Here is a 25,487-nt window from a genome sequence, read left to right on the forward strand (position 1 = left end):
TGTGCTGTATACCAATGACATTAATGTGGTGCTTAAGTGAATCACATCTCCACATCATTCATTAACTTTGAATACGCGTAAGTATGGGCTTCTCACTTTTGCCTCAGCCAACCTTTTAAGTTTGGGAAAAAAGATCTACATACCTTTTGTCGAATCCCATGTTAATGATTTCTAAAGTGAAAGTCTTGCATCTGAAGAAAGCAAAAGGCGAGCAACCTTTCTGTAGAGTGGTTAACCTGCTCTTAAGGCTAAGGGACACTCGTCCCATAAACTCTTACTGAGCAGGGAATCCATCAGGGAAGAACTGAGAACTTGTGAGCAAGTAGGTCAAAATGGACATTTAGGTTTGCTATATCCTTCATCAGGAAGCCAAGTAAACTTTAATCCTCTGGATTTATTCAAGTCATCTTTGCTGGATGTTATTTCTGTACCTTTTCCTCATATCCTGGGATTATTGACCCTGGAGTCATTTCCACATTGACCAATTTTAAAAGGTTTAAAGTGACACGTACATCATTGTGTTTCCCTAAATTTCCCAAGCATTTATACACGAGGTCTTCATTAATCCATGTCTGCATCAAGTGTTCCCTAGCATCAGGGTGCCATTGATGTTCTTAAGTCTTTATAGTACCTATTTCACTTCTACTGCAAGACAAAAATAGTTTAGCTGATCCTATGTAATCACGACAAGAGATTAATTAAAATGCCAAGATAGGAAACAATTTATTATAGAGAGAAGAAAAATTTCTCATCCAAAATATAGAAATCTGTACAACTTTGCCACAATCAATATACATGAACTGTACAAATTTACACCAGTTCATAATTTACCAAATAAAAGATGACTAACAAAGTTCACAAAATAGATGGTGGTTTGTGGAAAAGACTTTTACCCAATTAAGAACAAGGAAATTACAAACCAGACCTCCACTTTCTAAAAATAAGAAGTTTACTCAGTCTTAGAAAACTACAAGCTAGCAAATGTACAGATAGCTGGCTGGTGCTAACACCACAGTTCAGACAGTGTCTTTATATGGTCTATTTAAAGCCTGTTGCCATGGCAGATTCTGATCACTTGCTACTTTTGAGGCCAATGTAAAGAGCTGACCATTTCCCCAGGTCACACTTACTAGTTTATCTTATGTACATTTATACATACTTGTAAGTGCTAGGTAAAAGTCGGAAAAATAAATTTCCAGTACTACGGTGTCCATAAGTCTTGTTACTGAGCTGCCAAAAATGCTAACAATTAATGCAATAGTGCAAATTTCCTCTGCAAGACCTACTGCAGAGATTCACTTTATAAATACAGATTGGGGTTGAAAATTGGTGTAGAAATTAAGTAAGATGTCTTGGAGAAACTGACCCTTTCTAGATCTTCTTCACTCCCTAGCAAGTTGCAATCATTTTGACTCACAGGCTATTAAATCACTGAAAGGTACTGTCCAAACTATGGCACTGTCACTTTAAAGTATACCACTCTAATGTGTGCCAGATCTTCACAGCTGTCACATGGTTTAAATTCCATAATCCATCCCCAGAGGTGCCCACCCAAAGTAAAAACCAAATTTATCCATCCATTTTAAGGTGATCCATCCACAGACTATATCTTAACCCGATACAGTCATCATATTGTAGCTTTTGGAAGGGCTAGTTCTGCCCAAGAGAAGTTCCTCCTTACAGCTTATTCTGCTGTCTACCATTTGCATGCTGCTGTTATTTTGGCTACCTCCTGCTGGTGCAGCTTCATACAGCACACAGATCGAGCCATCCTCTCCAATACGATAGGACACTTCATACGGGTCAACCCATAGAGTGAGTTCGCTTGGAAGAAGCTGGAACAGTTCCTGACTGCTCAATCCAATCCGCTGTGCCGCCTGTCCAATGAGAGGATCCATTTTATGGTTGATCCGGATACATCGGTAACCTGATCCCTTGCATGGCTTTTCTGGGAACCAGTGGTGTTTGTAATGTTCTATAAAATAAATAAAAAAAATTATCCTCCTTAATTCTGTATTCAAAAATAGATAGAGTGATCATTGTTCTCCTGAAAACTTCACACCTCAAAATGCTGAAAAGCTTATTATTTTCACATCAAGTGACCTGAATAAATCACTGTAGCCTTTATTTTTGCTGATGATTTACATAAGCGCAATGTCCCTTGGGAAATACGCATGTACAAAGTTACCGTTTTGTGCCACCAAACACAGAGAACAATGTTTGCCATCCTAAAGGCACAAAATGCAACTTCCAGGCATTGAGAAACAAATATAAAAATGCAGACGTGATCACACACATAGCAGAAAAACCCAAGGGCTTCAGAACTCCACAAATGACTAAAGGAAAAAAGCCTTTGCTGGCCTTTCCAGCATCTTCTTGAAATCACACCCATCCTTAAGTTCCTCACATCTAGGAACACCCAAAAATAACTAGGGAAGGAGCTGGGCAGCATTTACCATCTGACTCAAACTGTATTTTATTGCTGCTCTTGCCAGCCCATTTTCCAGGGCGAGATACCAATGATTTAACTTACCTTAGAAGCTTTATCCCACCCAAAACCCTACGGGTCTGAGGCTACTTGTAGCCACTATCAAGCACCCTGGGACACAGGCTTGGGATTACAAAACCCAGAGGGCAGCGAAGAAACCCTGAGTATCTGATCCTAAGCGGGGTCGTGGGGTGGCTATGAGATGTTTCCCCAAATGGGATTTAAGACGCAACGTCCACCGCCGAATCTTATTAAAAAAAACCAAAAAAAACCAAAAAACCACAAAAACCCAATCCAACTCCGGAGTGTTTTTCTCGTTCTGGAAAGAGGGCAGTTTGAGCCCTTGGAGAGGAGCCCAAGTCCAGGCTGCTCCGAGGGCTTTGTCTACGGAGATCAAGGAGGGGGTCGCCCGCGAGCCGCCCGAGCCCCTTTTGTTTACAGCCCGCTCCTGCCGGCTCGGCACGGGAGGGACCCCGGAGGGAACGAGACACGGCGGAGCCCCACCAGACCTCCGCGGCAGCTCCAGCCCCTCGGACGGGTCTCTTTTTCCCCCTTCCCCACCTTCCATCCGCCCGCGGGGCGCGGCGCTGCCGGAGGCGCCGTCCCGGGCGGCCGATCCCGCGGCGGAGGGAGGGAGGGAGGGAGCGGCTCCCCCCGCGCCCGCGCCACCCTCACCTGCCAGCAGCTCCTGCAGGCTCTGGCTGAAGGTTTGCAACTGCCGCTCGTTCATCAGCCCCTTGGTCCGCAGGAACTTGGAGATGAAGCCCACGGCCGCGGCGATCTCGCGTATCATGCTGGCCCGGGTGTACAGGGCGGGATGCATGGAGGCGGCGGCGGGCGGCAGCCAGCTCTCCGGGGCGGCCGGCGCTGGGATGGGACGGGAAGGGGCGAGGCGAGCGGCGCGGAGCGGGACGAGGGCGGCTGGGCTCTAACTGCGAGGGGAGCGCAGGGCAGCAGAGCCCAGCTCACATCCCGGAGGCGGCAGCCTCCGCCTCCTCTTCCTGCGGCAGGGGGGCGGCGGCAGCAGCGGCGGCCGCGGCAGCGCACCCCGCATCTCCTGCTGCGAGGGGCGAAGGGAGCTGCCCGCCGGACGCCGCCTCTTATAGCCGCGGGGGGGCGGAAGTGACGTCAGGACGCCGGCGGTAGGGGGGCCTGCGCCGCCGCCAATCGAGGGATCGCACCACCGTGACGGCGGGAGGCGGGGCGGGGCCGCGGCGCGGAGGGGGGGTGACGTAATCGCTTGTAAACAAATAGTGCGGGGGGCGCGCGCGGCGCGGAGCGCGCGAGGGCCTGGGGCGCGGGGGAAGCGGAGCGGGAGGCCTCCCTCCCTCCCTCCCTCCGTCCGTCTGTCCCGCGGAGCTGGGGGCAGAACGGAGCCGGGGGTGGGGGAAGGGCCTGCACGGCGTATCCCCGCTCCGCGGCCTCGCGAGGGGCGCGGGGCGCGGAGCGGGGCGAGGCTGCGCTGTCTCTGGGGAGAGTAGAGCCACGTCAGCGGCGGGGGCGGGAGGGAGGCCGCCCGGGAGTTGTGGGGGAGGAGGAGGAAGCCTTTTCTTCCGCCGTGTTTTGGAGTGCGGGGCATGCCCGAACGCGTCTCCCCACGGCGCTCCAAGATCGGGGTTTGTTTATTTATCCCCCTGACGTGGCTTTGCTCCTTTTGTCTCCTTTCGGACCCCGGTGGGGCAGCTCCTGTCCCCCCCACTCCCGGGGGTCCCAAGTACGGGCTTGTCCCCGCGCTAGTTAAACACGGCGTTAAAGCCGCTTTCAAATCGGGGTCACCCTTCTTTGGGCAGCTAGTGGGCCGCAAGCCCATGGGAACAAGCGAAGTGAAAGGTCAGCAGGGGCAGCGTCTTCTTGCAGGCCACCGGACAAACCTCAGCCTTGTTTCTTTAATGGCTTTAAATTAAAGGGGGGAAGATTTAGACTAGACATTAGGAAGAAATTCTTCACGGTGAAGATGGTGAGGCCCTGGAACAGGGTGCCCAGGGAAGTTGTGGTTGCCCCATCTCTGGAGGTGTTTGAAGCTGGGTTGGATGGGATTTTGAGCAGCCTGGTCTGGTGGAAGGCATCCCTGCCCACGGCAGGACAGTAAGAACTAGATGATCCTTAAGGTCCCTTCCAACCCAAACCATTCTATATTTCTTTGAGGACACTGCAGAAATGCAACTTACAGTCTTCTAGGCCCTTCATATACAGGGCTCAATGGTATACTCTCCCTTAGGACCATACAATTATTTCAGCTTTTCTATCACTTGCTTTGAAAGGGGAAAAACCCAGGGTGGACAAGGGAACTGACATGTTAGTCAGCTAGCAATAGGTAAGAAGAGTGTGAAGTTTCCCAGTGCCTGTGTCTCCCTGTTTGCAAAACTAAAGAGGAGATGAAAGAAGCAGTTGAAGGTTTTGTTGTTCTGTTTTGGGGTTGGTTTTTTTTGTTTTTTTGTTTTTTTTTTAAAAAAAACCTGTAGCTTCATGACAGAAAACTCATTCTTTCCTTAGGGTATATGCCCTGCCCTATGCAAAGCTGCAAATGCAATACAGCCCCATATTTACATGTGTAACGATTCTAGTCAAAGATCAGAAATTAGGCCTTTAAAGGCACAATAACACACGATCAACTCCTAAGGTTTCTTTATTTTTTATTGAAATAATTCAATAATGAAACAAATAAAAATATATGTGGGAAATAATTTGCATAAGAGATGAACATGAACTGTTTTCGCTTGTCTGCTGTTAGAGAAGTACCTGAACAGTGCTTTTGGTCTATCCTATGTGATTGGGATCTATTTTGTCTTGGACTCCTAGCCTCAAGGGACTCTCTCTTTGATTGTCTACACACTAGGGAGATCTGCAAAACACCTTTGAAAGATAATCCTGGGAGTTTAAGCTCACAGCATTAGTGCACACTAAAAACCTTAGTGTGGTTTTTAGAGCAGAGTCTCATCTATTTTCCCACCATTAACCTCTAAATCCTAGTTAATGATCTTGAACTGTCCCTCTCTGAATTGTGAGAAGGGAGGAGCTGCAACCTGGCCCCTCCTCTTGCCGCTCCATACGCACCAGCCACCCTTTCTTCTCCAGTGCTTCCACACTGTATGTCAGGTATATCCAGAACTACCGTTTTTGCTCTGATTATAGTATGGAATTTGCTGTTTCAAACCTCAAAGCAGCAAGTGCTTCTCTCCCCTTTACAATGAGGTCCATCAACCTGCTGAAATATACCACTTGTGCAAAATTGACATAATTTTCAGAGTATCACAATGACAACAAAATAACTGCTGGAAATGCTTTAACAAAAGAGGAAAAAAAGGTATAATGCTTGCCGTCTTTGTTTGGACCTGAGCTTTGTCTGGGACAGTTTCTTATCTGTCTTGGTTCCAGCCAGAATCTAATGTTTAGAAGGACTTTTACGAACTCCCAAGTAGATAAGAGGTCTTATGTAGTCAGACCTCAAAGCACAGGGTTGAAAAACCCTCCTCAACTTGCTATAGCAGTAACTGTTGTGGACAGCAAGGCTGTTCTGATCAGTTTTGAATCATACCCCTTGAACTGTACTTTAAGAATATAATGTGGCAGCATCCACCTCATCCCATGCTCTGCAAGGGGGGAAGAAAGTTAAAAGATTTTTTTATCTATTTTTTAAAAAGCTTGCTAGATCATCATAGGGTTTCCCTCAAATTTCTTGCAAAGTCAATAAATTGAAACTGTTTTCCCAATCCAGAAATTTTGATATTTCTTCCAAACAGCTGAAACTTGTATAGGCAGAGTCTTGTCTATGGAAAGGGTAAATGGCTGTGCATGCAGATCCAGTCTACTAGTGAGGAATAAACTACCTTGGTGTTCTTATCTGTGCAGCCAACAAGAAGTTCAAGTGTAGCTTTGATGCTAAGGCTCTGTGAGATGCCTGCCAGCGGGACCTCATCCCTATGGGAGGGAACCGGAGCTGCTGAGGCAGAGAACCGTCTTGTTTTCCCAGTCTAGGCAAGTCTGCCTCTATGTCAGTGCTGTGGTGGGATAACAAAGGAGCTACTGCCATTTCCTGCCAGTGAAGCAGTCCCAAAAGATCTTCATCTTTAAATTATGCAGGCTCTTAGTGATGATGAAGTCTTTGGCATACAGCCCGTGGGATAAGGGAAAGTCAGCTTTCCTTGATACACTTCACTGGAAGAGGTTAGAGAAATGGGCCGTTTGTATGTTGCTGGTTTGTATCTTAGCTTCCTGCCAGTGTGCCAGCATGTTTCACAGATCTCCTGTTTTGCTCTGAACTTCTTTGGCATCTGTACATTTTGGGATATATGAAGTAGTTCTTACTTTCTCTGGCTGGGTCCCATCTATGTGCTCCTGCAGCTCCAAACACAGAGGAGGCAGTTTGTCTGGTCAGTGGTACAAGATACTGATACCTTAACAGCAAGGTGCTGGAGAAGATAAGTGTAAACATTTAACAGCTGCCTTATTCAGCCCATCTGATACTTTAAATGAAGCAGAGGCCCTAGGGAGAGAAAATAAAGAAAAAGAGTATGTGAACATGTAATTAAAGACTGGATCATAATGAATATGCACAGAAGGGTTGAATTAAGGTTGTACTGGCAACCCAGCTTTTGATATTGCCTAACTTTTAAGCAATACAATGAAACCTTTACAACATTTATTTCATGCTGTTTTGGCAGGAACTGTTTCTTGCCCTTGGTTTGGAGAGAGCCTAGCACTTTGTGAGTTCTGTCATAATGGAAATAAGTAAGAAATACAACTACTTTTATCTGTGCACACACACATACACACCCTGCAACTATTGCAACATGCTCTTTTCCCAGCTTTTTCTGAAGGAAGCTGCTGAGTGTTCTTTGTGGTAAGTGGGAAGATTCAAGAGTTCAAAGGAGAAGAATTAGAAATATTTTGATTTTTTTTTAAATTGTTCTGGTTCTAGAGTAAGAATTGATATATATTTGTTTATGAAAATAAATACACTACACGTACAGGGTGTTTGGGCTTTTCGTCTTATTGGTTGGGTTTTGGGTTTTTTTCTGTTTGGGAGATTATTCCTCATACAATAAGGAAATGCAAGAAAGTGTGACCATGTTAGAGGCTTTTTATGTGCTATCTTGTTAAAGCCATTCAATGTAGAAAAGCCTTAGGTCTGTTCTCTTCTTATTCCAAGTCAGTTCTAACTTTGGTTTAGCACTGATTGACATTGACATAATAAAGAAGTAACAATTGGGGAATAACGGATGTTTGTTTCCAAAAAGCTGCATATGTGTCTTAGATTGGCTTAAGCTTTTTCTCACCTGGTAGAGTACTGTTCACAATAGATACAATGTATCGATGATCCATCCTTGCTATGGTGTTTATATTTAGTCTAGGTTGATGTTAATAAAATGCCACATTACTTCTGTCATTTAGCAAGCATTTGAAAGCATATAGTGAGAGGCTGCTGCTTTACTTTTGTTTCCGCAGAGGAAAGCTTACCATGCGATGCATAAAACATTTATTAATATTTTTTTCTGTCCTTAGTCTTTGCTCTGGATAGTTACAGCTGTAGAGACATTAAGTTGCTATTCTAGGAGCCAGACCTAAAGAGCTGGTAGCTAGCCCTACATGTCCGCACTTCTCCTCGTAGCACCCCATAGCCTGGTTACGAGTTGCCACCTTGTTCCGTCAGTTTTCAAGCAGGCACCTCTCAAGCTACAGTGGAGTTCTTCTCGGAATGTCTTTGGCCACGCAACATGGTTAAGATGGAGAAAGAAGCAGTTAGCCTCCCTTTGTAAAGGGTGAATACCCTTCAGTGCCTGTCAAGGGATATCGTGGGTGTAATTTTTTTCCTAAAGCCAATCCTTGAGAGCAGGCTGCCGTTCATATTGTGTTGCTGGAAAACATGCTTGGTCTCAAGCTCATGCGCAGATCTGGGCTCAGAAATGGCCAGTCCACTTGTAAAGCATCACTCTGCAGTGAGGCAGGGATAAGGGTTCTTCATTTTGGTTGTAAGCCCTTCCCTCAACCCAGCATTACGACATTGAAAGTAACCACAATGTTGTAGCAATGTGTGTTTTATCCTGAAAAAAGTGTGGGTGAAGAAGTCATTTACATATTCTTCCAAAATGGAGAAGTCTTGCTTTTGAAAGCTTATGATAGACTGGTATGACTCAGAGAAAGGATTTCTCACCGCATTGGGAAGCTCTCTCTGCCTTCAAAGCGCGCAGGCATGCGCACACACCATACACACACTGCATTTGTAGACTGGTCTATCAGGCAATGAATTCCTCAAAGCATTTCTCATACAAGCAGAGTCCTGTTGAAGCAAGTGGGACAAGTCCATAAGCCACAGTCCCATCCTGCAGCCCAGTAATAGTCTGACAAACATCTCTACCACAATAGGAAGCATAAGAGGGATGGAAAGACTCAGAAAGGGCAAGGGGGCATTGTCAGCATTGGCTATAACTACAGCACATTCTGCAAAAGTAACTTCAGGAAAGCCAGTTCATGACATCCTAAAATGATAAACTCTGCTGCACTTACTCCAAACAGAAGGCTTGCTCTGTGGGAAATAAGTTTGGTTTCAAAGGGACCACTCACAGAGAAGATATTCCTTGTGGCATGAGCCTCAGGTGGCAGAAACCGGAATCTGGCCAGGAAAGATTCAACAGAAGGCTTTTCCTATGCTGTTGCTTTGATTTCAGCATGTGACAGTATACACATGGAGCACGTAAAAAACAAGTTCAGAAAATAGTATTCTTGTTTTTGTTATATAGATTTTATTTTTCAAGAGGGATAGTAGCAGGTGTGGCAGTGCACAACAGCCTTGTTTTTAATAAAGCAAACATAGTTTGGATTAAAATTAAGAACACGATAGAAGCACATTATTTGCAAATTTGTCAATAGACTGTACCTCACAACACGGTTATATGTAACCATTATTACACACCCATTTTTTCATTTGTATGCACTTATGAATAAAAAAGAGAGACTAATATAGATGATATAAACAATCAGATATTGCAAACCTGCAGGAGAAAGTTATTAACAATAATATTAAAGTGAACAGAGCTCATCAGTGGAGAGGATGATTTAACCATTTGTTGTCGTGCCCTGTATTCAAATGATGTCATCTGAAATTCCAGATTTTTACCTCCCCTCTAGTTTTTCATACTGCAGCTGTGATAGGAGGGTTGATTCTCTACTTCCCAGAGTTTTCTTTTCTGAGTTGCTGTACAGCCTTAGGAAGGCTATAAACCATTCCAAAACTCCCTCTCTGCAGCATTTGCGTATAGGCTCTTGCAGTGACCAGTAACTGCAAAACACCCTGTTTTGGTCAGCACAGAGCTTTTGGTCTTCCTGAGGTCACACACAGGGAGAACCAACAGCGGTAAAGTGCTGGAAGAAGAATATCCCAACACACACTTAGGAATTTCAAGGATTCTTTGTGATCATAGAATTATAGAATGATAGAATAGTTTGAGTTGGAGGGGACCTTTACAGGTCATCTAGTCAACCCCCGCTGTGATAAGCTGGGACATCTTCAATTAGGTCAGGTTGCTCAGAACCCTGTCCAACCTGATCTTGAATGTTTCCACAGATGGGGCATCTAATGCTTCTTTGGGCAACCTATTCCAGTGTTTCACTGCCATCATTGTAAACAATTTTTTCCTTGTATCTAGTCTAAGTCTACCCTTTTTCAATGTAAAACTATTACCCCTTGTCCTGTCACAACAGGCCCTGTTAAAAACTTTGTCCTGCTAAGAAATTTATTTACTGTAAGACCTCAGTAATGTTTCTCTGGAGCCTTCTCCAGACTGAACAACCCCAACTCTCTCAGCCTTTTCTCATACGAAAGGTGTTCCAACCCTCTGATCATTTTTGTGGCCCTCCTGTGGACTTGTTCCAATCAATCCATGTCTTTCCTGTGCTGAGGACTCCAGAGCTGAACATAATACTCCAATTGGGGTCTCACTGAAGCAGAGTAGAAGGGCAGAATCACCTCCTTTGACTTGCTGGTCACACTTCTTTTAATGTAGCCCAGGATATGGGGATATGGTTGGCTTTCTGGGCTGCAAGCACACACTTCTGGTGCATGTCCAGTTTTTCATCTACCAGCATCCCCAAGTCCTTTACAGGACTGCTCTCAATCCCTCCATCCCCCAGTCTGTATTGATAACCAGGAGTTGCCTCGAGCCAGTTGCAGGAGCTTGCCCTTGTTGAATCTCGTGAGGTTCACACAGGCCCACTTCTCAAGTTTGTCCAGGTCCCTCTGGATGGCATCCCATCCCTCAGGTGTATCAACCACACCACTCAGCTTGGTGTCTTCTGCAAACTTGCTGAGTATGCATGTGATCCCACTGTCTATGTTGTTGATCCAGATGAAGCAGGGGAAGGCCTAACATTTAGTCTCATTTCTAGGTTTGAAGCCCCAAAGCAGGATCGTCACCCTTGGCAGGGGTCACAGCAATGACAGGTAATGTCCTGAGCTCAACCAAGAGTTGATTTCTTCTGGTGTTCATGTTAGTAGTCGACATGAAGTCAGCAGCAAGGAAACAAGATTAGAGCTATAACAAGCTTATCAACTACTGCATTAAGGACAGCAAAATTCATTATGGATTAAAATGCAGCCTTCTGTATAGTGTTTGTCCACAGAAAAGGCATCTAAACATCCATTGCATCTAAACACATCTGAGCATATTTTTTACAAAGGTATTTCCAGAGCAGAGCCCAATACAGTGGAGAGTCAAAACCTAGGAATTTTATTGATACTTTTATAACAGTATTTCCAGTCTGTTAGAATTAAAACTGTGACTGCCTGCAGAATTTAGGTGCAAATTTCATTAAAATAAATGAAGATTTTAAGTAACCAATATGTTGGTCCTGCACATATTCATTTTCTCTTAGTATTTGCAGCTTATGTACTTTGATTGATGATGTAGTTAAAAAGATCTAGACAGTTGTTTGGTTTGTTTTTTTTAAATTTAAAATACCTGAGAAAACCCACTTTAATTTATTTTCCAGTCATGTCATAAAAATTTCTTAAGCATCATTATTTAGGTTTGTGGTTTGGAAACTAGGTAAACTTTCAAATGGATGGCTCTTCTGGACCAGTTACTAAGTTCTAACTGCAGACCTTCAGCAAATCTGCCAGTCTGAAAAATACCTCAAAAGGACAAAATGTGATGACATTGTAGTGGTAACATTGAAGATTTTAGGCTAGGCCTGTGCAGACTACAACGGAAATTGCCCACTATTCAGCTGCTAAGACAGAAGAAACAGTAAAACAGTGACTGTAATAGGTAGCTAGACATATGCACCTGCTTCAAAACACCTCTCTCCCAGAGCTGGACATGATTTTTTGGTTATAAATCAGATCCTCCTGCATGTGTTTCATTCAGTGCAGGGTCTGCCTTTGGAAGACAAATGATTTCAGATTAGCTTCTTTTTTAGTCTTTCATTGTAGTCTGTCATAGCTAAATCCTGCATATGAATGCAATGAATACACTACTATAAAAACAGGCACTCACAGGGGTATTTTAATTATTATTTTTCCTAGCTGACACTTACCACAACTTATTCTCTTTCCCATTATCATTTGTAGTCATGGTACTACTCGCATTACAGCTTTCTTTTCTCCTCGCAGTAGTATTAACTCAGGCATTTTAATCAGTCTCAGACAGAAATTTAGCCTGTGAATTCTCAGGGCAAAATTAACATAATTAGTTCTCTAGGACAGATTTGGCAAGGCTGAAGGAACATCACATTGAGAGTCTGTATATTACCTTCCTTTGAGTACTGATAGATTTTCTGGATATAATCAGGTAAGAAAAAAAACCTGAAAAAAATCAGAGATGAATGGTTCTTACTTTGTTGTGTAAGTATATATATTGGTGTTCGAATGCATTTAAGTATGAACACTTAAAGCATACTTGTGTGAAAATGTAGTAATTCGTCCCTTTAACAGGATTGTATTGTGTGTGGCATACCTAAAATTAATCTGTTTGGCGAGTCTCCGTGTAACTAGAACTCTTTCCCCAGAAGCGATGAACAGACCTGAACACTCAGTAACTTACTTTCCGAAATTCACTCATGTGAGTAATCTCCCTGACTTTGATGAGATGATCCATATAATTGCAAATTAACAGGATCATGATTTTAGGGCACATAACCGAAGACTTCACATCTCAGACGTGAAGCACTGCATGCTTTTTCTACTTTCTGAGAGATGTTTCATAAATTAAGGAACCTGCTTTGTCCCATATTACCTATAAATTGCCAATTCCTACCAAAAACCAGGAAGAAAAGGTCCTTTTTTTTTTTTTTTTTTTAATGGTACTGTTTTTACAGAACACAATAGCTGTCTGACAGGTAATACTAGTCTTATATGAGCACACTTGATAACACTGGAAAAGGGGAGAGAAGGGTAGTAGACAGTAGTCTACTTTTATCTCACAAAAAAAAAAAGAAAGATTTTTTTCTTTCATTGTTTTTGAAGAACGTCAGAAAATACTAACTAAAATAGAAACAAAATTCTTGACAAGAGAAACATACACCTCTAATAAAATTAGTTCTGATTTAGATTAACCAGATGCCTCAAACAGACCTGCGATGAAAAAACAAATATACAGCTTTTTATTTTTGTAAAAAAAACCAAACCAAAACAAACCACAAACCCGAGATGCATAGCATTTATGAACCTAAAAAAGCACCCCGTTATGATCTGAGTTCGTCTGTCTTCTGCTTCCAACACCACTTTCGGCGACCATCTCCCTCCCCCGCCTTGTTTGTCTCTGATGCGTTTCCAAAGATCTAGGAACAAAAAGCTGCTTGATACCCCTCTTACAATAGAAAGGAGATGTGCCTGTCTGTGTGGGAGGAGCCTCTCGGTTCTTCCATGTAGCACTGGGTACACATGCTTCGAGCGGCATTAAGTGTTCTGGGAGCAGGGAACAGCGTGTTCCAGCAGGATCTAACATACAGGCAAAGATAGAAATCCATTTTCTTCACAACTACGCAGTGTATTAATACGAGATCCCAAGCTCACAAAGGATTAATCTACTGTTTTAGAACATTTTCCTTTTTTTTTTTTTTTTTGCATCTTAACTTACTTTTACATTATTTGAGAGGACTCACTTTTTACGTTTTTTTTTTTTTAAGTTCACTGCTTTGTGAAACCCCGCTTATTAAAAATTACGTAAGATATATAGCAGTCACAATAAGCATCGCTTAAAGATCTGCATAAAATATCTCTGCAGTGACAGTTTATTCACCTTGGTTTTTTGTGCACCACAGCTCATCTAAGCTGTCAGTGGAGAGGGAACAAACAGAAATTTATATGTGATAACAGGGGAGAAAGAAGAGCTAAACCCATGCACATTACTCTATGGATCCAGGACATGGTGCTGATGGAGCCCCACCAGCTGTCTCAGCCCAACTCTGATGCCGTATCATTGCAGCCAGCTCAGGCTCCAAAACTGTGCTGCTTCATACCAAGAAACCAAACTGTACAAAGCTAAGGCAGGGAATGTCTGTAGCACATTCCTTTCCTTGGTGTAGACATGTCTTCATTGTTTCCAATCAGTTTTCTTACCCTGGAGCTGAAGGATATTTCCTGCAAAGTCATCTCCTCCCACCGGCTCAGAGCTTCAGTATCATCTAGTAAGCACTGTTTCAGTAGGGCCATGCCAGAGCTGGTGCTGCCAGCACCCCAATACTTGTTTCACATTGGAAAAAAAAGCAAACCTCATCAACAACAACTAACTTTGCCAAGTACCCCCTTCCTCCCAAAATACCAGATCTGTTCAAAGCTACCTGCAAGTGTGAGTGCGTATCCCTTAGATTTTCTATATTGATATTATAATTTAAAAAAATGCTAGGGATGTCCTGGAGTGATCATAACAGTTACTTCAGCTGCTACAGTCCTAAAGGAAATGATGTGGCCATCAGTTATGCGATTTCCTACTTCATACCAAAGACATAGTCACTCATTTATATAAAGATGGCTTAGTAATAGCTGATACTTCCTGAAATCTGTTCATCCTTCTTTTTTCTTGAAGTAGTGGAATCTACAGCAAGAAACAGTGATTGAAACCTGTTTCTTTTCTCGTAAAGAATTAAATTGCTAGACTATTGCTGTGATTTCAACACAAAACAGACAGTCTTAGAATGACAATCCAAACCTTTCTTTTGTGCTCTGTCGATTTGACCCCAGTGTTTCAGCCAATGGCCAAAAGTATAACAAGGATGAACTTCAGTTACTTGAGATTTCAAGAGAACAGTAGTTAAAACCCTCAGACTAACACAACAGCTGTGAGAGCTCAGTACCTCAGAGGGCTTTGATGATGTGAAGAATCACACTTCTTTCCACTTCACAGTGCATTTCATAACTGTAGATCTCATTTAATTTTTAATCTAATCATCTCAAATCGCTTTGACTCTGTGTTTGTAAATGCTAGAAACTTGGAATACCTTCCTCACTCCAGCTATAAATAGTTACCTTGACCCCAGAAATCCTTATGTCATTGGCAGAGGTTTCAGAACAAAGACAATAACAGCTTTACTATTCCTGGTAATGCTAAATGCCCTCCTCTGTGAAGACAGAGGCATAAAAAATTACCTGTAGTAAATAAAGGTATGGATGGTCACATAAAAATGTGATAGTGTTGCTCATTAACTCCAAAGATTGGAGACCAAGCAGATGTTTAAAGGACAGTGGAGGAGAATTTTACATGTAGCTATTTCTGAAGCAAATGAAACAAAGACAGTGGAATATTTTTGTTTTATAACTGCCATGAGCCCTCTCCAAGTATTTTTATAGTTGTAATTTCTAACTTCTTCATTGATCATATATTAATTGCAGTAACTTTTTGAAAAGAAGGTGATCAACCTGTTTATCCATACCTTCCTGTTCTGGAAGCTTAAGGTCAACACATTCTTGTGCATTAATGTCATCTGTTTGCTGATGCGTACATTTCCCAAATTCAACAGTCTTTCATCTGATGTCAGCAGAGTTTTGTCATGGACTTTGATGAAAAGAGAGTGAGATTTTATATAATATTTAACTTTGCTGAATGATTTAGAAACCTTTCCTTTAAATTGTATCAAACTAATTTTCTTTTCCTTCACCTGACTTTTGAGCTGATGTTCCCACTTTTTTTTCTCAGGTTTAACTAACAAAGCTCTAAAATGTTGGGAAATAGACAAGTTCTTTCTTGCCAATAGCAGAAAGGAGATCAGGAGTTGGAGAAGCAGAATCCAGAGGATGCTTGTTAGGGACTGTATCTTCTCAGCAGCCCTTTAGCATGTAGCTCCAAGTCTTGGGACTGGAGAACTGTGGTTATGCAAAGCACATGACAAATGGGCTTAAAAGCTATGAAAATTATTCGACTACTGAAGGGTTATTTCAAAGGGAGTGAGGCATACACATCATTGTAAAAGCAGTTATTTTTATTTCTGGGATGGCTGAATGAACTGTTTCTTCCTTGCAAATCGAGCAATACAAACAGCAATGAATGTTGTCCCTTTGATAATTTGAATTGTTTGAATACTATGAATGCTAAAAGAACTAAACCCCATTTTAAAAAATCGATTCCGGCATAGTTAAAGTTTTGAGTGGCACATTTTTTTATAAAAACAAAGAAAAGTTAAATTTAGGTGCAAACAGAGAATTCAATTCTAAAGTAGTATGAAAATATTTTTAGTTAACAGGTTTTAAAGTTTTGCTGTTAATGTGTGACCATTCTATTAATACGATTGAAGTCCTACTCCATAAGAGGGATAAATATATTTCTACTTTCAGATTTATATGCATAGGCAGTACTTGGAAGAGAATCAAGGATGCCCACTGGAAGCACTCTTCAACTCACCAGGAGACAAAGTAAAAACAAGCACTTCAGATTTGTTTATGTATATAATTTGTACATCCTGGAGCTCATTAAAGATAGGTAGTTGGTTTTACCTCCTCTTAGGAGAGGAGAAGAGGAGCAAAGAAGAAAAGGGAAGAAAAGAAATAAAAAGAGAGGGGAGGGGAGGGGAGGGGAGGGGAGGGGAGGGGAGGGGAGGGGAGGGGAGGGGAGGGGAGGGGAGGGGAGGAGAGGGGAGGAGAGGGGAGGAGAGGAGAGGAGAGGAGAGGAGAGGAGAGGAGAGGAGAGGAGAGGAGAGGAGAGGAGAGGAGAGGAGAGGAGAGGAGAGGAGAGGAGAGGAGAGGAGAGGAGAGGAGAGGAGAGGAGAGGAGAGGAGAGGAGAGGAGAGGAGAGGAGAGGAGAGGAGAGGAGAGGAGAGGAGAGGAGAGGAGAGGAGAGGAGAGGAGAGGAGAGGAGAGGAGAGGAGAGGAGAGGAGAGGAGAGGAGAGGAGAGAAAAAAGGAAAAGTGAACCCTTTCCTCCTCTTAAATTTGTGCAGGCTCTGCCATATGTTTTACACTTGGCACTGGCTTTAACCGAGATGAGGGGCCATTGTGGTTATGACCAACACCCATGCTCCACTGCTTCTGGGAGAGATGCAGAGGGCTTGGATTATCCACAGGCATGCACAGAAGGAAAAGGCAGGACAAGAGAGTCTTTTTGTTCCTCTATGATTCCCATTTAACCCCTGATTAACACTCCTTTAGTTCATTATGTGTTTCTTCACCCTGAATTACAGCACATGGTCCTGTCCAGGAAGGCAGAAGTCATCCTGCCCTGCGGCCCAAGATGCAAATTTGCAAAGTGAAGGTTTTGATGCTGAAACCCACAATATACAGCTTCTAGGGGTTTGCTTCAGACCACTCACCTCTAGTCTGGTCCTGCGGGCTGTACATTAGTGGATGGAGCACATTCGTTGCGTGCTCCTTCATAAAGATGGTGTGCATCAGGCTACGTATGCATTGTGAGCATAGAGAAAAGCATCACTGCAGTAGTAGGAGTGAGGTCCAAGTGTGGGGCCTGCCATGGAGAGCCCCAGGACTGATGGGACAGATGGACGTCAGTCACCTCAGAATATTTTCACTGCCTGCTTGTGACAGCTACACCAGACAGAGCGCTGGTGCAATGGAGGATCTGGGCTTGTAGCAGCAATCAGGTCCACCTTGCAGCTGATAATGTGACTGTCTAAATATATCAGTGATTAAGGCTACCCTGCCTAGATTAAAGTCACAGCTCTCTATCTCCTATCTGAGGCACAGCAGTTGGCCTGATGACAGCACAAACATGAACTCCATGACCTGTTTTTCCAAACTGTTTTTTAGAGCATGCTTTAAATATACTGGGTCACTGTCTGTAATAGTAGATTGCAACAAATGCAATCCCTTCTCCCAGAATCTTATAGCCTGCTCCACCCTAAGAGGTCATCTCTTTAATAGTTCAGATGCCGCTAAGTGTACTACCTCATATTTTTTAAAAAAATAACAAAACAAAATGCTCATTCGTATTTGTGTAAAAATCACCAACAAAAGTTTTTAACAAAAGCTCAAATTCAAGTATTTTGTTTTATCACTACTATAACAATGCATAAGATACCCTGTTTTGTTATAATGCCACCTCTTCTTATAAAGGGGCCTCAGCTATCTGTCTTATACATTTCAAGGGACAGAAACTGATCCTGTGATCCTGAACAAGCTGCTCTAATTGCTTGTCTGTCCAGAGCTGAATATAAGGCACTGCTATATCTACAAACAGGAGGCCCTCTGCTCTCCTTCAGAAATCCCCAGTATAATTATAGAAGATTCAATTCTTACTGTATTTTTCCCTAGGCAATGACCTGCTTTGCTTGTATGGCAAAACCAACCCCAATTTTCTCATCTAGAGGTTAACAAAGTTGCCTTATCTTTTTCAAATAAATACAACTGAGAACTGGAAAAAAAGCAAACAAAAATATACCTTATTCCTTTAGTTGTTCACCATTTTAGCATGAAGAAGTTACACACTGGGGAACCTTGAAACTTCTTTCATGTTCATACTCTTTAATTCAATTAAGGCCCTAAGCTAAAGCAAAGAGCTAGCAGGAGTCAGATACTATTGCTACTGATAATGTAACTGCCAAAAAAATTAATGGCATATAAACAATTCAAGTAGCTGTTTTGTTGTGAGATTCCTCCTCTGAAGCAGGTTAGTTTGCCTTGGAGATGACAAAATTATGGATGAATTCCTGACTCACTTTCTTCAGTCTTTGATTTAAAATAGGCCACTGGATTAAGGCACTTGTGGTGCAAAGAAGTATTTATATTTTCTAAATGTCCTCTGTGATCTGAAAAGATCAATGGCATGCATTTTACTTGCATTGCTTTCGTTTGGAGCCTAGGGGAAAAACAAAAGCACAAATAATGGATTGATTTAGATGGAATTTGAGATTAGAGTCTAAGGATTTGAGACACATCTTGAGGACTGTGAGAGGTCATGTAGAGACCCAATCACACGGGGTTTTTTTGTACGGTCAAAATATGTGCTGCCAAAGGTGTGACTTTAAAGAAAATGGAATTTAGGCTTAGAATCATTAATGTAGTCAAGTAGAAGGATTGTCAGCCTGATCTTGAGCCCTAATGAGCAAATAACAAAGAACAGGCAATAGGAAAGCAGAGAAATAGTTTACTGAATTATAAAATAAATGTGCAGTTATAATGAATACTTCTACACTGACAGATTTTCATGTGCTAACAAATAAAGAACTCAGAAATACCTATTCTGACCCAGAGGAGGGAAAAAAAATGAAATACATTAAATGGAAAAATACTCAGAAAAATATGTCTAGAAAACCTTATCCTCTGAAGCCCATGACAACACCTAAATCTGCTGGAAAAACATGAAGAAGTGGTTTTCATGATCAAAGATGCTGAAATAATTGACAGTGTATATTAAAGGGGCTGCATTTTTCTTAGACATATTGTTTAATTAAATAATGACAAAAAAGAGAAGTGCAGACCATGTTGACTGTACACATTTGGGATGACAAAACTAAAGAAGTCATCAAATTCTCACCTCCTAACAGGAGAAGTCAGGTAGCAGCTGTAGTTCAAGTACCTACACACAGATCTGCTCTCACAACAGAGATTTTAGGAAGAAGATAGCTTTATCTGCTCTCACTTGCAAGTCTTGAATGCTGCTTTGGATCAAATTTATCAGAGATGTTGGCAAGCTGGTTTGCTCACAGTATATCTCAAAATAAGGGCGAGGTGAGAGGGAGGAACCTTCTCCCTATGCAATACATGCAAATGTCCTACATCCAGTTTTGGTAGGATCTTCTTAGGAAATCAGTGTCCTGTGGACTTGGCTTGAGTCCTATAGCTTATATGCATTTCTTCTATAGTATAAGAAATAGTTCACCTCCATTGAAAAACCTGGCTTCTGGACTTCACTGCATCTCCTTAGTATGTCCACACTGCCTGACCTCATTAATCTTGTTTTCCGTGGTCACTGTACTGTGCAGTTATTCCATTAACATAGTGTAGTTCTGCCCGAGGCTGCTCTAATGTATGTTCTATTCTATATTTGCCTAATTTATTTAGGCATTTATGGTGCATTGACCACTGTAGGGTCTCTATTTCTATGGGCAAACGAGGAGAGCATATGGTGTGGAACTGTGAGCTATTGACTGTGCTCCTGGGAAGCCCTGTAAAAGGGCACAGACACTCCAGCACAGCAGTTTTACACACCAGCTCAGTATAAAAAAAAAAAAGGTATTCAAAAATTGCAACAACTTTCCACGTAAGGAGCACTTTATATACATTTCTGCCTATGCATACAGTGCACTGAAGGAAGAGAAGGGAGAATGTGCCTATAGCTTATAAAAGGTGCTTCAATCCCCTGATGAATTTAGGATCCAGATCAAAGAGTAGATATTGCAGAGCTCAGAAGCAGATCATGTTAGATGGCAATGCAGGGAGCAACATGGAGTTCACTCACTGTACATTCTGGTTTCTGTTATTTTTAGAGGGTACAATAGAATTGGCCAGATTCAGCAAACAAAGTGGGAAAACTATGACAAGGCATTAATACAAACAGGGGTTTATTTGTTGGGGGTTTTTTTGGTTTTTTTGGGTTTTTTTTTTCCATGAGATAACCTTTTCTGCATTTTACATGTATGTATTTCCTTACTTGGAAATAAAGGTAATAATTCTTTTATCCTTTTTGCTCACTAAATGTACACATGGCATCTCTCTTTAGGAACACAAAAAAGCACAAAATGCATACTGACAGAACCTGAAAAGCATGAGAACACTTTCTTTTAATTACATGTATGTTTAATGCAAGTTGTGAATCAAATACAAATTATTTTCTTTTGCAAGAATACATAAGCATCGTCTATTATTTAAAAACACTTTCAATATTAAATTGCTTCATATCCAATCCTTATTAACATCTTAGTTTCATTATTAACTGTATCTAGTTGAACAAAAGTGGAGAGAAAGCCTGATATGTTAATGTTTCATTCTTTTATCATCAATGTTTACATTGTATCCTATTTAATGGATTGTCATCAGACAGTTCCTGCAGTGCATTCTGAGTAATTTTTTAAATGTTAGAAATACATTATGCAGTTTTGATACTCAACAGTAGCTGGTGACTTTAGGTGCTAAATTTGATACCCTTTATCTTTAAAATATGTACCCATGTTTACTGCGAATACAGTCAACATGCAAAAAAAACCTACCAGGATAGTAACAGTGAGAATGAGAAACTAATTCACTCCAAATCTAGGAAAATTATAGATCAGGCAATTTGCCTTTTGTTTAACTTTGTAAGCATCCACTCATCTCCAAAGCAAGCTGGGACAGCACTGCTCAAAATAACGAAAAGCAAGCCCAAACTTGAACAATGACCCATCACCCCTCTGTCTCTGTCATTACATGTGCAGTTGCTGTAGACACAGAAAAGACGTGGTTTTACACAAGGGAGCAGTTACCAGCTCACAGCCCTGCTTCACCATTTGTCCCTCAATAACAGCAAGGAACAAGGCAATTGGTAAAACAGAGCTGAGTGCTGCTGGAAGGGTGAGAATACCCTGAAAGACTCAAAAGACTTGTTCAAAGTGTTTTATGGCAACAAAGTAGCCATTGAAATAATTTGAATTACAAACCGGGAAAGTTTATTGTTAAACCAGTTATTGTTTCTGAGCCATAGGGGACAACTGAGCAGGGAGGGAAGAGTTGGAGCTGGGTGGAGGAGAAAGGAGTTTCTTTGGAGCGAGCGTGTTACCTGTGTGGCATCTCAGGCAGCACAAAGAGGAGGTGTTTACTGAGGTGGGGGGACCATTTAGCTATTCAAGACTTAGTTACCAGCACTGGTCAGCCCAGTCCTGAGCACAGATAGGCTGCAAGGGGAACAAAACACCATGGAAATAAAAGAGGAGGGAAATAGAAATATTTACCTTCCTCTCCAGATTCATTTTCATCTACAGTATCACACCTAACTTTATTCTCCCATGTGATTCTGACTTCAGTTCTAGGTGGAGCTTCTGGAGGTGATGAAACAAATACTGAGAAACTGTTGAAAGTCAGAAAGTTGTGTTTACACCTTGTATGTCCTGAGGGAACTAAGTTCATCTTCTCATAGCTATAAAACCTGGGAGAAGAGTCCACAAGATGTGTGCACACCACAGTGTTGTGTGGCCTCTACACTATAGGGTCATATGGAGATAGTTTTGCTGGAGAATTGATCCTTCCAACTCATTCAGGTCAAGAGAGAAACCATCCTCTTGTGGAGAAGTTTCAGATACCAGAAACCATGCAAAAACTAAGCTCTTGACATTATGCTATACAGAGAAAAGAAGTTTTAAAACTTCTGTACATTATAGTTCCTCTGACATGACTGATCAGATTTCCAGAGCTAATCAGCCAGTTCATCATCTCATCTGTGGTTCCAGCCTGAGACAGATTCTAGAGAACCCAAATGCAGCTACTTGTCCCACCGATAGGAACATGTCAGCCTCAAGTCCCTGACTTTAATCATACCAGTGTGTTCTTGGAACAGGATAATGTATTTACACAGGAACTAATGTGCAGAAGTGTCACAAGCATTGGCTGACGCAAGCATAAAACTGTTGTTCCCCAAACTGAAATAAATGCTATATGCTTCTGCTGAAGGGACACTCCAGGGACACTACATGAAATTATGTCTTATTTGCAACAGGTCCTCCTGCCTCTGAAGAGCTAAAAGCATATTATCAGGGCAACAAGCAACAACTTCAGCTCCAGATAGGATGTATTCTATAAAGAAACCAACTGTGTGATGAAACACAGGAAAACCTGTATAACTGCATACATTGCACAAACTAAATTAAGAACTTATAACTCATTCACATAATGCAGGTGCTTGTGGTAGGAAGCAGACAGTGCCATATTCACTAAAGCTTTAGAAAGACGCTGTTTTCACTCTGCTTACAAAAGCCAGTTGCTGTCAGAAGCTTTAAGGAAATTGTGGGTGTTACCTAGCCTAACCGTTGTGGATTTAACTGCCAGTTTTTGTATCATATTGAGGTTGTGCATACTTGCATACATATCTAGATGTTAAACAACTTACATGCATTGCAACTCAACTGCGTCAAGTTAACAAGATCTTTAGAAGCATGTCTTTAGGTGTTCATGCAACTAAACCAGCTTAAATCAAAGTCTGGCCTCAGACTAATCCTCAGTAACACAAACACAACTGTATTTTCTCCTTTCCATCAGTGTTGTCAGAGCTCTGACTTGATGACCTGAGATTAAAATGCATACTCACACATTCATATGCAAAACAATACTGGCTCTTACTTCATGAATGTCAGCATGTTTGTCTTTGGAAATTTGTCTGAGTTGCTTATTTCCCGTCTGATCTTTGTGGTGGTGTCACACGGTACATCTTGGGGTGAGTAAGTGATACTGCATGCAACAAATGTATGATCAAATCACTGAAATACTGTGGAAAGCAACATGCCCATGCCCAAACTATAAAAACCTAGAACAAGTTCTTTCTCTATTTACATGGACATTTTTTTCCTTCTCTTTTATTTGAAGTTAAGTGGTACCAAAGTAAAAGAGCTCTAAGTGTAGTGGAACTTAATTCACAAATAAAGCATTGACTAGTTCTATGACATGTTGTTATTTTGCAGGGTATTCAAGTTACTGAATGATTATACAGGAATTTAGACATTCGTACATTATTTGCCAAAATTAATTTCGTATTCTTTTCTCTTTCTTACTTTCAGGACATAAAGAAAATAATTTCTGACTTATATAAATGGCATAAAAAACCACTCTCCCCTGCCTTTTCCAAAGTTTGATCCAACAATCAAAAATGACAGCACCATAGATAAGCACAAATGTCAGCCAGCTGCACACTAGCACAGACATGTTTCATGTAGGAGGTGGTAACAGCTCACACTTTTTTTACAGAAAGAAGGCTGATGTAGAGTCATGTTTGCTTTCCAGTATATATGTTCTTAAATAAAATTTGTCTTTCTCAGCTAAAAACAAAATAAAACAACTGCTAACATGGTGACAAGCTGTAAGTGACCATTCAGTTTCAGAGATCATGGTTCGTTATCTTGAAATAATGTATACACATGCACACACACGTACCCTCATATGCACTGTAGATCTTCTAAATACTTGCAGATTTTCCTAGTGCTCAAGTGCTCTTGTTACAAAGCATCTTCTCTAAAACAGAGAGAATAGTTTGAGTCAAATGTAGTGATTTTTCTTAAACTACACTGAAACTTTACCCTCTGGGCCCAAGCACAGCAAAAGCATGGAAAATGAAAAAATAAGGACTGCCCTTTGGGGAGGGGGTGGCTGGCTTCCAAAGACACAAAGAAAGTACATGTCAGAGCAGCTGCAAAGACTTGAACTGGGATTCAAGCACATAACTACAGCCCTCATGGTGATTAAGGAATAAGTTAACTCGCTTTAGAAAAATCTTTTAGTTATAACTTGCAATGCTCAGAACTGTACAACCAAGGAGGGAAGCACTGACTTGGCTCCTTTCCTCCAGTATTATCATCTCTTGGGTCATTCCCAGAACACGCTGCACTTGAAGCTCAGACACCTGGTTATATCAGTTTTCTTAATCATGCATTTTAAATATATTCCTCCTCTGATTTTATACTTTCAAACCACTTCAGCTATCATCTATTTGTAGTTTACACACAACCCTAATCAACATGTTACAGCTTGGGAACTGCTGTGCCATGTCATTCCATTAAAAGGAAGATATTCCTGGATGCATCTGATTGCCTGTTCACATGACAAAGTTAAAGCCTTTAAAAAAAGAAAAAAAGAAAAAAAGAAAAAAGAAAAAAGAAAAAGAAAAAAGAAAAAAAGAAAAAAAGAAAAAAGGAAAAAGGAAAAAGGAAAAAAAAAAGGAAAAAGGAAAAAGGAGGAGAAAAAGAAAAAGGAGAGAAAAAAGAAAAAGAAAAAGAGAAGAAGAAGAAGAAGAAGAAGAAGAAAAAGAAGAAGAAGAAAAAGAAGAAGGAAAAAAGAAAAAGAAGAAGAAAAAGAAGAGGAAGAAAAAGAAGAAGAAAAAGAAGAAGAAAAAGAACAAGAAGAAGAAAAAGAAGAAAAAGAACAAGAAGAAAAAGAAGAAGAAAAAGAAGAAGAAGAAGAAAAAGAAGAAGAAGAAAAATGAAAAAGGAAGTGCAAGCATTAAGCACTTTTTTAACTCTGCAGCCACATGAGTTTAAGCCTTTCCCATCTCCTGCATAATACTGTTCACAGCAAGTCTGTGGAAACCTGTCCAGGTGTGCTTCCCACTGCCTGGAATCACGGGATTAGTGGGGACAGGATCTTGAAAGTGCTGACATTGGCTTTCAATACACTCCCTATTTCCAAGTAAATATTCTGCAAGCAAGTGAATTTTTGGCACTACCTTAACTATTGTGGCATTGCCCTGAAGGACAGACTAACCTAGTTTAAAATAAGTGTATTTAATAGTGCAGAGCTCTATACCCTGTCTAGTAGGACTTTAACCATGGCTTTGTAAATGATTTCAGAACCAAGTTACAAACCCAAGTGAATTTTTTGGTTGGCTATTTTTTTTAACAATAAGGTTCTTTTGCAGGTTGTTGTTTCTGCAAAGCATACATGTTTACCC

At 41.4% G+C, this 25,487-nt stretch overlaps 1 protein-coding gene and 1 long non-coding RNA gene across 2 annotated transcripts; one reads left to right on the forward strand and one right to left on the reverse strand.

Annotated features, from left to right (window-relative positions):
* Positions 1–698: 698 nt before the first annotated feature.
* Positions 699–3,576, reverse strand: BTG1 (BTG anti-proliferation factor 1). The gene is made up of 2 exons (XM_069858619.1): positions 3,164–3,576; positions 699–1,975 (listed from the first exon to the last, which is right to left on the reverse strand). The coding sequence occupies exons 1-2, from the start codon at positions 3,309–3,311 to the stop codon at positions 1,611–1,613; spliced, it is 513 nt and encodes a 170-aa protein (XP_069714720.1). The 5' UTR covers positions 3,312–3,576; the 3' UTR covers positions 699–1,610.
* Positions 3,577–4,024: 448 nt separating this feature from the next.
* Positions 4,025–23,970, forward strand: LOC138721483 (uncharacterized). Its single transcript, XR_011337557.1, has 4 exons — positions 4,025–4,104; positions 10,871–10,925; positions 16,251–16,328; positions 23,605–23,970. It is a non-coding gene; the product is annotated as an uncharacterized lncRNA (long non-coding RNA).
* The last annotated feature ends 1,517 nt before the right edge of the window (positions 23,971–25,487 follow it).

The sequence above is a fragment of the Phaenicophaeus curvirostris genome, chromosome 1, assembly GCF_032191515.1.
Source record: "Phaenicophaeus curvirostris isolate KB17595 chromosome 1, BPBGC_Pcur_1.0, whole genome shotgun sequence".
Lineage (NCBI taxonomy): Eukaryota > Metazoa > Chordata > Aves > Cuculiformes > Cuculidae > Phaenicophaeus > Phaenicophaeus curvirostris.

Excerpts from the sequence above, each read along its gene's own strand:
- BTG1 (XM_069858619.1), bottom strand. The coding sequence starts at position 3,311 with ATGCATCCCGCCCTGTACACCCGGGCCAGCATGATACGCGAGATCGCC. Across the intron at positions 1,976-3,163 it reads CCTGCAGGAGCTGCTGGCAG|AACATTACAAACACCACTGG; the intron begins GTGAGGGTGGCG and ends TTTATTTTATAG.